The 16213-nt window shown below is 40.1% G+C and overlaps 1 protein-coding gene across 2 annotated transcripts in view; it reads right to left on the bottom strand.

The window, feature by feature from the left end:
* Positions 1 to 16213, bottom strand: part of OLA1 (Obg like ATPase 1) — a 199199-nt gene that overhangs the window by 8099 nt on the left and 174887 nt on the right. For both annotated transcript variants that reach the window (XM_006151124.3, XM_027772909.1), the window contains exon 8: positions 11 to 151. In XM_006151124.3, coding sequence (XP_006151186.1) covers positions 11 to 151 — 141 coding nt within the window. The remainder of the gene's footprint in view (positions 1 to 10; positions 152 to 16213) is intronic.

Below are 16213 nucleotides of genomic sequence, written 5' to 3'. Positions count from 1 at the left end.
GCTAATTAACCTTTGTGTCATGTTCGCTTCCAGATACTTCTGTCTCTCCTCAGCACTCAATTCTTGCAACTTGAGTTCCAAGGCCCCACTAAAAGGAATGACCAAGGCACCTGGGTCATACTTGTCCACCCACTCTTTAATTTTTATCAACCTGTAGACAAAAAAGGGCACAACATTATCTTGTAGTGCATGCATGACTGTACCACATTCATTATTATCAAGTAGCACATACATATTCATAAGAATTGCACGGTTTTATGATGCCATCTTTTTGTGTATAGCTTTCCAAGGTCAAGGCATTAACAGGCAGCGCGGTTGCTTCAGGTATACGCCATAATATTGTACTGTAATCTAGTTTTACTTTAGCACATTATCTATAGGAACTATTACACAAATATTTTAAAACTTTTCTTAGTTACACTGGATTTGTTCAGCATTAACACCTGTACCCTTGAAGAAAGCCTCAATCTTCGAATTTCTTATTTTCCTTACTCTACAAAGTACATTTCAGAAAAAACACCACAAGCATGTGTTTGTAAAGGGGTCACATCTGAAACTGCCAGGCAGTTCTGAAGCGTCCTTGTCAAATAAATAATGTGCTCCACCCAGATATAATACCTGCATGTCTGCTTTAGTCCCTGCTTAGACTGAGAACTTAACAGTAGTTAAAGTTTTAAGGGAGACTTGCTAACCAAAACAAATATGTTCAGAAATATCAACTCAACAAATACCGTATCATGCACACAGTATTCTTCCGAACCTGGCTTTTGTGGGATTATGAATACTAGAACTGCAGAGGAAATAAATCACCGTATTCACAAAGAATTTGGAAAGCCCAATCTCTTCGGAAACTGATACTAGTTTTTACCTGAAAAGATAGTACTGAGTCAATTATTTTTTCTTTCTGCAAAGCATGAAGTATTTTGGCAAAGGAGTAATTAGAATACAAATGAAATAAATGTAGTGAATCTATTAACCAGTGTCAATTCAACCGCTGTCCTAACTTTATTCCGTGGCATGTTACTGAACCCTTCCAGGCCTCGATTTCCTGACCTGTGAACAGGGATTACAAGAGCACTTACTATATTGTAAAGAGCCTTGAAAATAAGGCCTACAAGTAGTGAACAAATAACTAATAGCAGCTGTTAGTTTTTATCCTCAGATAGCCATAACAAGCACTGCTATCATTCTGAATGAGTTTGGTACAGGACTAACCACAGATGCCACTGAAATGTACATGAAAATTTTTCATGTATGCCATAGTCTTCTATAATTCCACTAGCCTCTCATATTTAAACCAAAGTTTTAATAGCTATTATGGCAAAACACTATGATGGAAACTCTTTTAAGTAATTAATGTAAATGTCACTTTAGGGAAAAAGAAAAGTAAGAACTAAATCACAAATCTATCAACAATCAAATACTGGGAAAAAAGGGCACGGGATAGGAGTTATTAGAAAATTATGAATATAGTCCACTGAGCAGGACTTGGGATAGGAGAAAGAAATGAGAAAAAATTCACACAATAGTTTGTACATGTTTGTATAATAACATGTTTGTATAATAAGAGAAACTACCTATTTAATATGTTATTAGTAGGTTTCTGATACTTGTAATAATATTTTTCCTTTAGTTTATAGCCTAAAAGTGGGACCAACCATTATTTATTTTGGAATAAAGTATATGACCTTTAAAATATGATTCAAACCAGGTATTCTTTAATCCAACATTATGAAGGGCATGCTAAAAAAGGGGAAAAGTTTAAATTGGTATGTCTACCTATAGTAACACTGTGAAATTTTAAGTTACTTCATAGACTATTCAAACAAAACTCTATATTAAAATGTTATCATTAATAATATATTAATATACTTTCATTATTATACAATTTAGAGTCAAACATGTAATTTAAAAAAACAGATCACATGCCAAATACAGATTCAATAAAGGTGAAATAAAACAAGCCCATAGATTGTAAAAGGATAATATAAAAATGTACATTTGTTTCATCAATACGGTCAACATAGCTAATAAGGCCTGAACTGTTACGAAACAACAAGATAAAAAATAATTACTTTGGCTAAAACATCAATTCAGAATAACAATGGTTTTACCCCCTCATTTTAACGGCCTTTCCTGCAGGGTCCTCAGAGGGATTATTTGCATTCCTCAGGTGTTCTATTGTACAATTCAGATGAATAAAGACTTACAAATCATTCCTCTACCGCCAGTGTGAGACTTTGATCTGGTGAATACACCATTGTACCTTAACTATAATTGGCAAAAAACCTGACAGTGTAGAGCATCACAAGCTTAATAACAAAGGAGAATATCTCAAAGTGTTGACAGATGATCTTCATAATGCAGAAGCAGAGCTGGTACATTTTAGCAGTAAATGAGCACTGAGGTCTAAAGGTCTCTAAAGTGACTGACATCAGACCTGCTCTAGCCTCAGTGAAAGAAAACGGTACCGTAGCACTCTCCGTAAAGTGAGTTGGGCTCTTTGCCTGCAAGCTTCACTTTTGTGACTTTCACTGGCATAAAAAACACAGGGAAGATGAAAAGTGAGTTAGGTTCTTTGGCTGTCTGCTTTACTTTTGTGACTTTTACTATCAAACAAAAGTGAGAAATGTCCCAAAGTGATTTTTAATTACATACCTGAAAAACACTTTGGGTAATTAAAATGTAACTCGATTTCAAGATTATAGTCTGAAATATAGATAATATATCTATTAGGTCTGATGGTTACAAAAGTGTGATAATGAGGCCAACATCACAAGTTCGAGCCCCACAGGGGACCAGTTACCTTTTGCAGAAAAATGTCTATTCTCTTGCTACAAACCATATCCCAAACTATAGTCAGTCATCTCAAAAATGTGTGCTATTGGCACATGAAGAATAAGGAAAATTAAAGTTGAGCAAAGTACCACTACTAGAAAAAGAATTCCACATTCTGTCCAAGTAACCAAATAATAATCTGCATGTACAAATGTTAGCGAATGTCTAAAGAAAGGCTTCCAATTGCTAACGACTAAAGAAATGACAATAATGATATTGGAATAGAATATCAAATTATATGAGGGGGAGGAGGTGAAGAAACAGTAAAGAAAGAGTTTCAAAGAGTAAAACTGAAAAGGCCTTTGTAGCTTCATTTTATAACTTCATATGAACCGATTATTATAAGGCAATAGTCAATAAGGAGTTGAGGCAATGTTTGATACCCTCAGCCTTATGAGTGACAAGTGGAAATAGGGGCTACCACTAGCTGTGTTTTTTTCCCTGCCAGCGATTCTACGGCAAGGGGGACAAAGCAGGGACAATTGGTCTTAAGACTAAAAGGGTGATGCTTTGCAATACATTGACAGGTTGGGACCGTATGTTCCTTGGCAGAATGAATTTTTGAGTATTAAATTTACAAAAGATCTTTTCTCAAATTTATCTTTAGTTTTATAATCTGACCTTCTTAGCTAACCTTAAAATTCTAGATTCCAAAATTTTATTCTTCTAGAATCATTCACATCATTTATATGTTTTTCCAGATACTATTTTTCTTTTTAATTTGCCAGAGGGCACATGCGCTTGCCACAGAGAGACAGAGACAGAAAGAGGGGAAGAAAGCATCCCCCAATGTGGTGAGGTCGTGCCACAATCCCTTCTCCATTTCCTTCCTGTGGGGACTTTGGGCATGGGGAGGCCTAGCATGCTTCTCCGGCTACTGTAGGTGCCAGACTAAAGCCATACAGTCAGGCTCGTGGGATCCAGCTCCCTTAACACTTTGCCATGGGGCTAGCCCACCAGATGCTATTAATTTTACTACTAAAAATTCTATTTGTTTTGTTTTCAAATCTACCTGCTATTCTTAATTATTATTAAGTTATTCTTGTTTAATAAATTCTTTGTCCTTTTCCATGTTAATTTAAAAGTTTCTTTCAGGTTGTTGTTGTTGGTTTTTTGTTTGTTTTAGTTTGCTATAGGGTGTGTGCACTCACCAGAGACAGAGAGGGAGAAGGAAAGTGAGAAATCATCCCCCTGGGGGTGATCATGCCACATTTCCTTCTCTCAGGATTTTAGTCACACAGGCTCACATACCAGGTGTTTTTTGTTTTGTTTTGTTCCCCCCCCCGCCAGCTGCTGGGCTGGAACTCAAACCGTGCAGTTGGCCATGTGGGATATAGCTCCTTAACCTCTGTGCCACCTGCTGGTCCCAGACAGGTTTTATTTCTAGTTTCTTGGGTCTAACTCTCATCCTCTTCCATCCTTCGCTGTCACCTGTTATCAGCCTCTCTGGGCACTTGGTTCCTGTGTGTCTGTGTGTGTGTGTGTGTGTGTGTGTGTGTGTGTGTGTGTGTGGTCACTCTGGCAGCAGCAGTTAGGTTCCAAATGAGTCTGGCTGAGATGTTTCATGACGTAGTTTAGAGATGGCTTCTTCTAGGGAGAGATCAATGGAGGGTCTTAAGCAACCAATTTATTGATAGATGTTTTTAGGCTTGGTGTTTTTGTACTAAATTATGGGGCCTACAGTTTCCTTCCTTGTCTAGAAGGTGCAGTTTGTTGTTGTTGTTGTTGAAGTGTTGTTTTTTCCTCCTAGTATCTGATCATGGAAAAGATAGTTTGTTCTAGGTTTAATGAGTGAGCTTAGTTTATCTCTAGCCTGGAACTACCTGCACCTCGACCATTATGCCCTGGGGACATGAAGGCCTCTAAGTCACATTGGCCCAGTTTCCCCTGAGGGGCATGCACTGCCTATCTCACCCTTCACTGCCATGGAGTTTCGCTTTTGTTTCTGGCACTTAGTTCCTTTTTTTGCTTTCAAGGCCGGTATATGTTCTAAAATACCACACTGCCCTTTGCTGGTTATTTTCTCTGTGGTTTCTACATATGAGGAACAAAGGAACTTCCTATATTGGCTCAGTCCACCATTTTTTTTTTTTTTGAGAGATTTTCACTGTAGGGCGTGTGCGCTCGTCAGACAGACAGAGAGAGACATAGAGACAGAAAGCGAGAAATCACCCCCCAGGGGGGATGGTCACGCCGCAATCCCTTCTCCTCCATTCTCCTCTCGGGATCTTGGGCACGCACGCACACGCGCCCGGCGTGAGTTTTTTAAGCCACCGGGTCCGGGACACGAACCGCGGTCGACTACGTGGGAGTCCAGCGACATAGCCATTACGCTAACTGCTGGTTCCCAGTCCACCATTTTTTTAAGAATAATTTTAATTTAACTTTATTTACTTACTTGTTTTTCATATGACCAGAGAGAGCGAGAGAGAGAGAGAGGGAAAATGAGAAAGCAAGCTACCAGGTCCATTACTCGAACCATGGTCAGCCATGAGGGAGTCCAGCGCCCTTAATCACCATGCTACTTGCTGGCCCCTCAGTTCACCATCTTAACTGGATGTTCTGTATACCAGAGTCGAATCACATTTTATTTTTATTTATTTATTTATTTATTTATTTTCTTCTTAATCTGTGATAGAGTGCATGTGCATGTGAGAGAGAACAGCACCCCCCACAGGGCTCATTCACACTGTGATCCCCTTTCTCCATCTTGAGCCTTCCAGGATCCTGCGCCCAGTGTGCTTTCAGGCTAACTGGAGTGGGCACTTCAACTATGGTCAGCATGTGGCTTACGACTCTTCAGTTTGGTGTGCTTAACCAAGCATGCCACAGCGGCTGGGACAAGTCACCAATGTATAGTGTTATGAAACAAAAGCTTCCAAACATTATTTAAAAGTTATTTATTTCTTAAGAAAGCAAGAAGTACCCCCAAGCTGGGTCTTCATGTCATGGTCCATCCTCAGTTTCAGCCAGCCTGGGTTATGGTCATGCATGTGCATGTGTGCATGGGGAGGCCCTAGGACTCAAACCCTGGACCTTCCCATGTGAATCCAGTTGTAGCAGTGCTGTTGTCTGGCTCTGAAACTTTTTTTCACCACCACATACAGTAAGAAATAGATTTCACATGTGCCCCAAACATATGGTATATGGGCAGACAATCTTCACACCCCTATCGAAGCTGAGCCAGGTTTCACAAAAGAATATTTACCTTTATAAGTGACTAGAACAATCTCAGTATTGCTATTTGATATTCTGCATAAAAAGTAAATGCTTGCATCTTAAAATACATCCCGGGTGGCACAGTCAGTAGAAAACTGAACTGCTGTCCTGGGAGCCACACAGCTGACAGTTTGAATACTTGGGTCTGCTTGAAAACACTCCAGCAAGTGCACGAATGCTTAAGATTAGGACAAGCTAGAAAGCTGGGGAAACGGGATCATGCATGACCAGACCCTGTTGAGGGTTCGCTCTCTCTCTCCCTCCTTCTCATGTGCATGCATGCACTATCAAGAATAAAATAAATAAGCTTAAAAGAATGCACCCCTGGAAGTTTTCTCTAGCATACTTTAATAGAACTTTCACATCATCTTTTCTACACACCTCATGCCCTTCTATCCTTTCAGCTACCTCCAGCGGTTCAAATTCTGATTACAATCATACCCTGTTTTATTGTGCTTGGCAGATACTGTGTTTTTCACAAATTGAAGGTTTGTGGCAACTCTGACTTGAGCATGTCTATTGTGCCCTTTTTCAAACAGCATGTGTTCACTTCATGTCTCTGTCACATTTTGGTAATTCTTAGAACATTTCATACTTTTCATTACTATTGTATCTGTTACGGTGATCTGTGATCAGTGATTTTTGATTTTACTACTATAACTGTTTTGGGGCATCATGAACTGCACTCATAAAAGATGATGAACTTGGGACCAGAAGATGGCATAATGGTTATGTCGCTGCACTTCCACATAGTTGACCATGGTTTGAGTACCGGACCTGGTGGCTTAAAACTCTCGCTGGGCGCATACGTGTGTGTGCACAAAATCCCAAGAGGAGAATGGAGCAGAAGAGATTGTGGTGTGGTCATTCCCCCTGGGGGGTGATCTCACTTTCTGTCTCTCCAGTAAGTGCACACACCTATAGCAAAAAATCTCTCTAAAAAAAAAAAGAATGATAAACTTGGGAACAGCAGATGGCATAATGGTTATGTTGCTGGACTCCCATCTAGTCAACCATGGTTTGAGTCCTGGATCTGGTGGCTTGAAACTCATGCTGGGTGAATGGGCATGTATGCCAAAAATTCCAAGAGGAGAATGGAGGAGAAGGGACTGTTGGCATGGCTATCCTCCCTGGGGGATGATTTCTCGCCTTCTCTATCTCTCTGTCTCACTGGACATGCATGTGCCCTACAGCAAAAATCTCAAAAAAAAAAAAGATGACAAACTTAATCTATATTGTTAATATGTATTCTAACCACTCCATTCCAAGCTATTCCCCAATTTCTCTTCCTCTTCTCAAGCCTCTCTATTTCCTGAGACACAAGAATATTGAAATTAATAACTCTACGATGGGTTCTAAGTGTTCCAATGAAAGGAAGAGTAGCATGCCTCTCACTTTAAATTGAAAGCTAGAAATGATTAAGCTTTGTGAGGAAGACATATTGAAATCCAAGACAGGTTGAAAGCTATGCCTCCTGCACTAGTTAGTCAAGCTGTAATGCAAAGGAAAGTTTCTGAAAGGAAGTAAAAGCACCACTCTAGCAAATACATGAATGACAAGGAAGTGAAATAGCCTTATTGCTGGTATGGAGAAAGTTTCAGTGGTTTGGATAGAAGAGCAAAGCAGGCACCACATTTCCTTAAGTCAAAGCCTAGGCCAGAGCAAGGCCCTAACTGTTCTATTTATGAAGGCTGAGAGCTGAGAAAACTACAAAAGGAAAATCTGAAGTAAGCAGAGGTTGTTTGGATCACGAGGTTTAAGCAAAGATGTCTCCATGACATAAAAGTGCAAGATGAAGCAGCAAGTGCAGATGCAGAGTTGCAGCAAAGTATCCAGATCTATTCAACAGCTAAGGTCATTGCGAATGTGGCTCCACGAAACAGCAGATTTTCAATGTGGACAAACAGCCTTCTATTGGAAAGAGACAGTGCTAGCTCGGATCTTGGTAGGTAGAAAAAAGTCAATTCTGGCTCCAAAGCTTCAGAGGACAGGTTGACTCTCTTGTCCAGAACTAATGCAGCTGGTGACTTTAGGTTGAAGCCGTTACTCATTTACCAATCCAATAGTCTATGGCCTTTAAGAATTATGCTAAATCTTCTTTGCCTGTGCTCTATAAATGGACTGACAAAGCCTAGATGACAGCACATTTGTTCACATTGTGGCTTATGGACTATTTTGAGGCCCACTCAGAAAAAAAGATTCTTTTCAAAGTATGACTGCTTATTGACAATGCACTTGGTCATTCAAGAGCTCCGATGGAGATGCACAAAAACATCAATGCTGTTTTCATACCCGTGAACATAATAACCATTTTGCAGCCCATGAATCAAGGAGTCCTTTTGACTTTCAAGTCTTATTATTTTTGAAAATTTTTGCCAGGGGGCGCATGCACTCACCAGACACACACACACACACACACACACACACACACACACACACAGAGAGAGAGAGAGAGAGAGAGAAGAAAGTGGAAAAGTACCCTCACTATGGAGAATGGTGATGCCACAATTCCTTCTTTTCCATTTCTTCCTTCTTTCAGGATGTTAGGCATACATGCACATGTGCCTGGAGTTTCCCTTAAGCCGCCAGGTCTGGGACTTAAATCGTGCAGTCAGATATATGGTATCTACCTGCCTTAATCATCCATCACCGGCTGGCCCTCAGGTTTTACTACTTAAGAAATAACATTTAAGGCCAGTAGGTGGTGTGGTGGTTAAGGTGGCTGGATCAACATGACTGACTGTGCGGTGTGAGTCTTGGACCTGATGGCTTGAAAAAGACATGCCAGGTGTGTGGGCAGGTGTGCCCAAAATCTTGAGAGGAAAATGGTGGAAAAGGGACTATGAAGTGGTCGCCCAACCCCACCCAAGGGTAAGCTGTCACTTTCTCTCTCTCTCTCTGTCTTTCTCCAGTGAGTGTACACACCCTATAGCAGCAAAAAAAAAAAAAAAAAGAGAGAGAGAGAATAAAAAAAGATACATTTCATAGGATATGGCTAACATAGTGATTCTTCTAATAAATCTGGACAGAGTAAACTGAAATCTTTCTGGAAAGGATTCACCATACTAGGCGCCATTAGAAATATTCATGATTCATGGGAGAAGGTTAAAATACCAATATTAACAGGAGTTTGGAAGAAGTGGATTCCAACCTTCATGGACGACTTTAAGGGGTTCAAGACTTCAGTGGAGTAAGCAACTGCAGATGTGGTGGAAGAGAACTAGAATTAAAAGTGGAGCCTGAATATGTGACTGAATTGCTGCAATCTCATGATAAAACTTTAATGGGTGAAGAATTTTGCTTCTTATGAATAAGCGAAGAAAAGTAGATTCTATTTCTTCTTTCCTTTTTTTTTTTTTTTTTTTCTTTTTAAATAACAGAGAAAGAACACAGTAAGGAAGAGGGGAGAGAGAGAGAGAGAGAGGCATTTCTGCCAGGATTTTACCCTGTTGTGATCCTCCTGTCCCACCCTCCCAAGTAGCTAAGACCACAGATAGGATCCATCATGTCCAGACTCTTTTATGTCAGGCCGGGCACCAAACCAGGACCTCCCACGTGCCCTGGGCCTCTGTGCAGTGCCCTCCCAATTATGCCACACAAGCTGGGCCAAAAAAGTGGTTTCCTTAGATGGAATCTAGTCCTGGAGATGATGCCGTAAACACTGCTGAAATGACAAAGGACTCAGAATATTACATAAACTTGGTTGATAAAGTAGTGGCAAGGTTCGATAGGTCTAATTGTGAAACATTCTACTGCTATCTACTGATAGCAAAATGCTATCAAACAGCATCACATGCTATAGAGAAATCTTTCATGAAAGGAAGAGTTAATCAATTAATGCAGCAAACTTCATTGTCTTATTTTAGCAACTGTCGTGGCTGCCCCAACCTTCGGCAACCACCACTCTGATCTGTCAGCAACCATCAACATCAAGGGAAAACATTCCACCAGCAAAATGATCAAAATTTGCTGAAAGCACAGATGATCATTAACATTTTCTTTAAAAGTTCTTTTTTTTTTTTTTTTTTTTTTTAAGAGAGAGAGATTATTCCCATAGGGTGCATGTGCTCGCCATAGAGACAGAAAGAAAGTGAGAAATCACCCCCTGGGGGTAATGGCTATGTTGCAATCCCTTCTCCTCCATTCTCCTCTTGAGACTTTTGGGAACATATGCACACACACCCAACTTGAGTTTGAAGCCTCTGGGTCTGAGATTCGAACACCAGTGGACTATGCAGGAGTCCAGCAATGTAACCATTTCGCCATCTGCTGGTCCCAAAAGTTCATTATTTTAATGACAGTGCAAGAAGGACCCTTGACAGAGTCTTTATATACTATAATTCCCCTTTCCCAGCATTCCAGTTCATTAGGCTCGTGGTTATGCACAAGTGTTGCCTAGCATGTCTCAGGTGAACCAGGCCAAAGATCTGAACCCACTGTGAGTCATGTGGCCCTCAGCACTGCAGTTCGGCATACCACTGACCACAACGCTGAGGATGGCCCTTGTTAGTACCTTTCAGCAATAAAGGTTTTTGTTGTTGTTGTTGTTGCTGTTTACTATAGGGTATGTGCATTTACCAGAGAGAGACAAAAAGAGAGAGTGAGAGGGAAAGTTTTTAAATTAAGGTATCTACATTATTTTCAAGATATAATACTAACAGACTACAGTAAAGTGTGTGTGTAACCTTTATATGAACTGGGAAACCAAAAACTTGTGTGACTTGTGTTGTTGCGATATTTACTTTATTGTGGTGGTGTATAATGGGACCCACAACACCTTTGAGATACGCCTGTATATTATATGAAGACTCTTTAAAGATAGGTCAATCTATCACTAAAGACAAGTTATACTACCATTTATAGTATCTTTGTTGAACATTAGAATTCTCCCAAATTTGTTTATTCTACTTTGCAACAACAAAATATATTTAAAGTTACTTTATTTCTCCCCTGGCAGGAAGGAGACCAGCACCCCAACAGGGTCTTTTGTAGTGTGACCCACCCCCAGTCTCAGCCTGCCTGGATCACGGGGGAGGAGTTCTGGGTACCCAGAACCCTTCCATTGTGGGTCCAGTTATGTTAACACTACACTACTGTCTGGCCCCAAAATACATTTAAAATCTTTTAAAAATGTTACATGTGTATTATTAGAATCTTACATACCTTATTTAGTTTTCTGTGTGAATCTATGTCTTCATTCTCTAAAAAAATCAGCAGTGACATCTTGGTTATGGCTATGCATAACTTGTGGCAAGAACCATAGGGCAACATTGAGAAAATGATACTCCTTGTACACAGCAGGCACTATGCTGGTTGATCTGGTGACTTCAAGTCGTTCACTCAGTGTCATTAAGGACCTGGCCTTTACTAAGCTGGCTGCCCTGACGCTGTTCATGGCGTGGATGGACCATAATCCAGGGAGCATTGGTAAACACTGAGGTCATTTCTACTCTCCTCCCTTGCAGGTTTATTCTTGTTTCTATTGCAACCCCTCAGAGTCTCGAATAATAACTTCAAGATATCATGTCCCTCTTTTCCAATTTTCAACATTACCACTACAAATTAACATCAATTTACAGTAGCTTATTAGGGAAAAAAAAATAGGTAAAGCTTCTGGAAGTTGAGGTTATCTTCTCAAAAGTGACATAAACATTATTTAATTGAGGTGGCTTTTTTTGCCTTTTTTTTTAAAGTAGCCAATAAATAATACTGAAAACTTGCATTAAATACTACAAACAATATACAAATTTAAGTAAATTCGATACTCTAGTGGTTAAAGGGGCCAAATTGCACATGGCCCATTGCAGTTCAAGTCTTGCCCTGGCTGCTTGAGAAACACCAGGCATGTGTGCGTGCCTGCCCGAGATCCTGAAAGGGAAATGGAGAAAGGACTAAGGCATGATCATTCCCCATGGGGGGTGCTTTCCCATTCTCTCTCTCTCTCTCTCTCTCTCTCTCTCTCTTTGTCTCTCCAGTGAGCTTACATGACTTATGACAAATTTTGAAGGAAAAAAAAAAAAAGAGTGGGTTAAAGAAGAAATATCAAAAAAAAATTCTAGTGTAATTGACTGGTATCTGAAAATTCAAGGCTTCTAAAGCAGAGCCCCACCCCCTTTTCAAAAAATTGACAGAAAATGCCTGTGCTCACCAGTGAGACAGACAGAGGGTGAAGAGAAAGTAACCCTCAGTGGGATATGGTTATACTGCAATCCTTTCTCCTCCATTTCTTCATCCTGTCAGGATTTCAGGCACACACACTCAGGTGCCTCCCGCATGTTTTACAAGCTCCCAGGACCAGGATTTGAATCACTGGGAGTCATGTGATATCTGGTTCCTTTAGGCACTAGGCTATTTGGTCAGCCCAGAGAGCCCTATCTTTGATACACATAAGAGAGTTCAAGTTTCAGTGTTCTGGCCCGACTTCACGGAGCTGTACAGAATAACAACTACAACTGCTGCTCAAAGTGTGATCGCATCACTTGGGTGCTTGCTGCAAATGCAGAATCTTGGGCCCAACTCCCAATCAGAATCTGCATTTGGCAAGATCCCCAAGTAATTCATATTCATGTTAAATTTTTCAAGGCACTGAACTAAAATAAAAGACTTTGAAAATAATAGCACATTAACCGGAGCATGGAAATGTCTGAGATGAGTATGCACACCAGCTGTTTAACTAAGCAGATGCTGACTACCTAGCAAACTGATAGAGTAGAGTGAGAATGATGGAAAAATTCCTGCTTCTTTTCTACCAATCTGGGGATGAAAGTGAAGAAGGAAGCTCCTGCCACTCCCAAAGCAGAAGCCAAAGCAAAGGCTTTGAAGGCTGTGAAAGCAGTGCTGAAAGGCATCCACAGACACACAAAAACCCTTAAGATCCACATGTCACCCACCTTCCCAGACAATGAGGCTCCACAGGCAGCCCAAATATCCTCAGCAGAGCAGATGAGCCCCCAAGGAGAAACCAGCTTGGCCACTATGCCACCATCAAGATCCCCCTGACCACCGAGTCTGCCGTGAAGACAGAAGACAACACCCCTGTGTTCATTGTGGCTGTCAGGCCAACAAGCACCTGGCCAAACAGTCTGTAAAGAAGTTTGGATGGAGACGTGGCAAACGTCCACACCCTAATCAAGCCTAATGGAGAGAAGACATATGTGTGCCTGGCTCCTGATTATGATGCCAACAAAGTTGGGATCACCTAAACTGAGCCCAGCCAACTCATTCTAAACAAGAGGAAAAAGGTTCTGAAATTGCAGTTAAGTATAAGCAAAATGTTTACTCTGAACCACTGCATTATCAAAGATATTTCTGATTTATAGTAAAAATAATTAACTAGATGGGGTCGGCAGGTGGAGTGGTGGTTAAGGACGCTGGACTTCCACGTGGCCAACTGCGGTTCAAGTCCAGGACCTGGCAGCTTGCTCTCTCACTTTCTTTCTCTGTCTCTCTCTCTCTGTCCCTCTCTGGTCAAATCAAAATAAATAAATAAATAAATAAATCTAAATAAAATAATTCTTAAAAACAATTAACTAGCTTAGACCAAAGAATTACCATAGCCAACAGTTTCTTACTTTATATATATATGTATATATTTTTAAAAATGTATCTTCTATGGTATTCAGCGTGTAAAGAGTGATTCCAACAGAGAGAGCTTTATGAATGTGAATTCGTATCAAGTGGGAGGATAACCACCATGAATTGTTCCCTGTGTGGACCCCACAAGAGCAGAGGCCAAAAAGCTCCATTCATTTTGCAGTCACTATAAAAGGGCAGCGAGTGTGCACGCGCACGTGTGTGTGTTTGCAGGGAAATAAATTCTAGAGAAAGATATTCCTTTTGCAGCAAATATAAATCCGATTTTAGTCTTTCTGTTTCAAGGATTAACAAGCTTTCTGACTCTAGCAATAATTGGAAAGCTGTAACAAATGGATATGGTGGGTATTATGACATGCAGGCAACTTTAAAAGCAAATTTTAAAATTTGATACAGGGGCCAGCAGGTGGTATGGTGGCTGAGGTTCTAGACACCCACATGGCCAACCACAGTTCAATTCCTGGACCTGGAGACTTGACTTCTCACTTTCCCTCTCTCTGGTCAAATCAAATAATAATAATTATTAAGTAAATAAAATAAATAAAATAAAATAAATAAATAATTTAAAATAATTTTTTGAATACAGAAGACAGTAAGTGGCATAGTGGTTAAGGCACTGGATTCCCACATGGCAGACTGCAGTTTGTGTCCCAAACCCAGCCGCTTGAAAATCATGCCAGGCACATATATGTGTTTACTCAGAATCCTGAGAGGAGAATGGAGGAGAAAGGGACTGGATTGAGGCATGGCTATTCTCTGACGGGATGATTTCTCACTTTCCCTCTCTGTGTCTCTGTCTTTTCAGCAACCACACACATCCTATAGCAAAAACCTAAAAATAAATAAATAAATAAATAAATAAACAAACAAACAAATAAATAAATAAATAAATAAAAATTGGTATACACTTATCCCAGCACTTTGGACTCACAACTGTACGATTTCTTTAACCCTAAATATGCTTTAAAAAATACATGCAATTAATCTATATGTGATGAAAATATAACAAGTGTACAGAAATAGTTTTGGGGTTTAGCAAAAAGGCTCCATTTGAAAAAAAGTTCTGTGTAATGAACAAATATGTGGAAAAGGAAACAAGGGTATATTCTAGTTCGAGTCAATCATAGCTCCATTCTCCAATTAGCAAATGGTTCAATTGGGTATGTGAACCAGTTCTGGCCAATAGAGACAATGAAGCATTGGGGAAGCCTGCTGGGTACTTCAAGAAAAGGTTTTAAAAGGTTTCTTTGGTGCATAAAAAGAGAAAAGAAGAGTCTCTGTTGGACACGGTTTTGGATGTTACCCCTGGATCTAGCAGTCATTCCATGATCATAAGGATAGAAGTCAGGAGAGATGGGAGATCCCTTATTCTTGATAATATCACAGGGACATGGAATTAACCAAGCCAGGAGAGAGACCACCCTGAGTCTTTATTCATTTCTAAAAAATTATTTGATTGTATTAATTATTATTTTTAAATTTGTTATAGGACCTGTACACTAATCAGAGAGATACAGAGAGAGAGAGAGGGAAAGTGAGAAAGCAAGCTGCCATGTCTGAGACTCAAACCTCAGTTGGCCACGTGGGAGTTCAGCACCTTAACCACATGTCACTTGCTGGCCCCACTCTGAGTCTTATTAAGTGTTACGGTTCTTTGTATTCTTTGTAGTTGAAAGCATTCCAATACTGAGAATGATGACATTTTGGAGTTCTTCCCATTTAAGTAATGACTGCAGCTCCTGTTAACTCGTGGAATACCCGTTTGTTCTTTAGGATACAGGCTCTTCTAGTGTTCTCCCTGAGCTCCTACATGGGTAAACACTATCACCATATTCCACTATGTGCTACAAGTTTTTGACTTCCTGTTTATCCCTCCCACTATAGAAAAAAGCTATTGGGGGGGCCAGCAGGCGGCATGGTGGTTAAGGTGCTGGATACTCCCACATAGCTGACCATGGTTGCGTTCTGGACCTGGTGGCTTGCTTTTTCACTTTCCCTTTTTGTTTCCTCTCTCTCTTTGTATCTCTCTCTGGTCAAATTAAAATAAATGAATAAATAAAAAAAAATTTTTTTTAAAAAAGTTCTTGCGGTCAGAGATGGTGTTTTGTTTCCTGCTATATCCTGGCACAGTGCCTGGCACATTGTAGATGCTCACATTTTATTTTTTTCTTTTCATTTCTTTCTTTCTTTTTCTTTTTTTAAGAATTATTTTATTTAACTGTTTATTTATTTTTAAATTTTTAAAAAGAATTATTTATTTACTTGTATTTATTCACTCATTTATTTCAATTTGATCAGAGAGAATACACAGAGAGAGAAGGAAAATGAGAGAGCAAGCCACCAGGTCTGGGACTTGAACCGTGGTTGGCTATGTGGGAGTTTTCCAGCACCTTAACCACCACACCACCTGCTGGCCACTGTTTATTTATTTGTTTTAACTTGATCAGAGAGGGACAGAGTGAGAGAGAAAGGGGGAAAAGTGAGAAAACAAGACACCAGGTCCAGGACTTGAACTGCAGTTGACCATGTGGGAGTCCAGCGCCCTTAATCACCACACTTCCTG

Source organism: Tupaia chinensis, unplaced genomic scaffold (genome assembly GCF_000334495.1).
Source record: "Tupaia chinensis unplaced genomic scaffold, TupChi_1.0 Scaffold000314_1, whole genome shotgun sequence".
Classification (NCBI taxonomy): Eukaryota; Metazoa; Chordata; class Mammalia; order Scandentia; family Tupaiidae; genus Tupaia; species Tupaia belangeri.
This window is presented reverse-complemented; position numbering and strand designations above follow the sequence as displayed.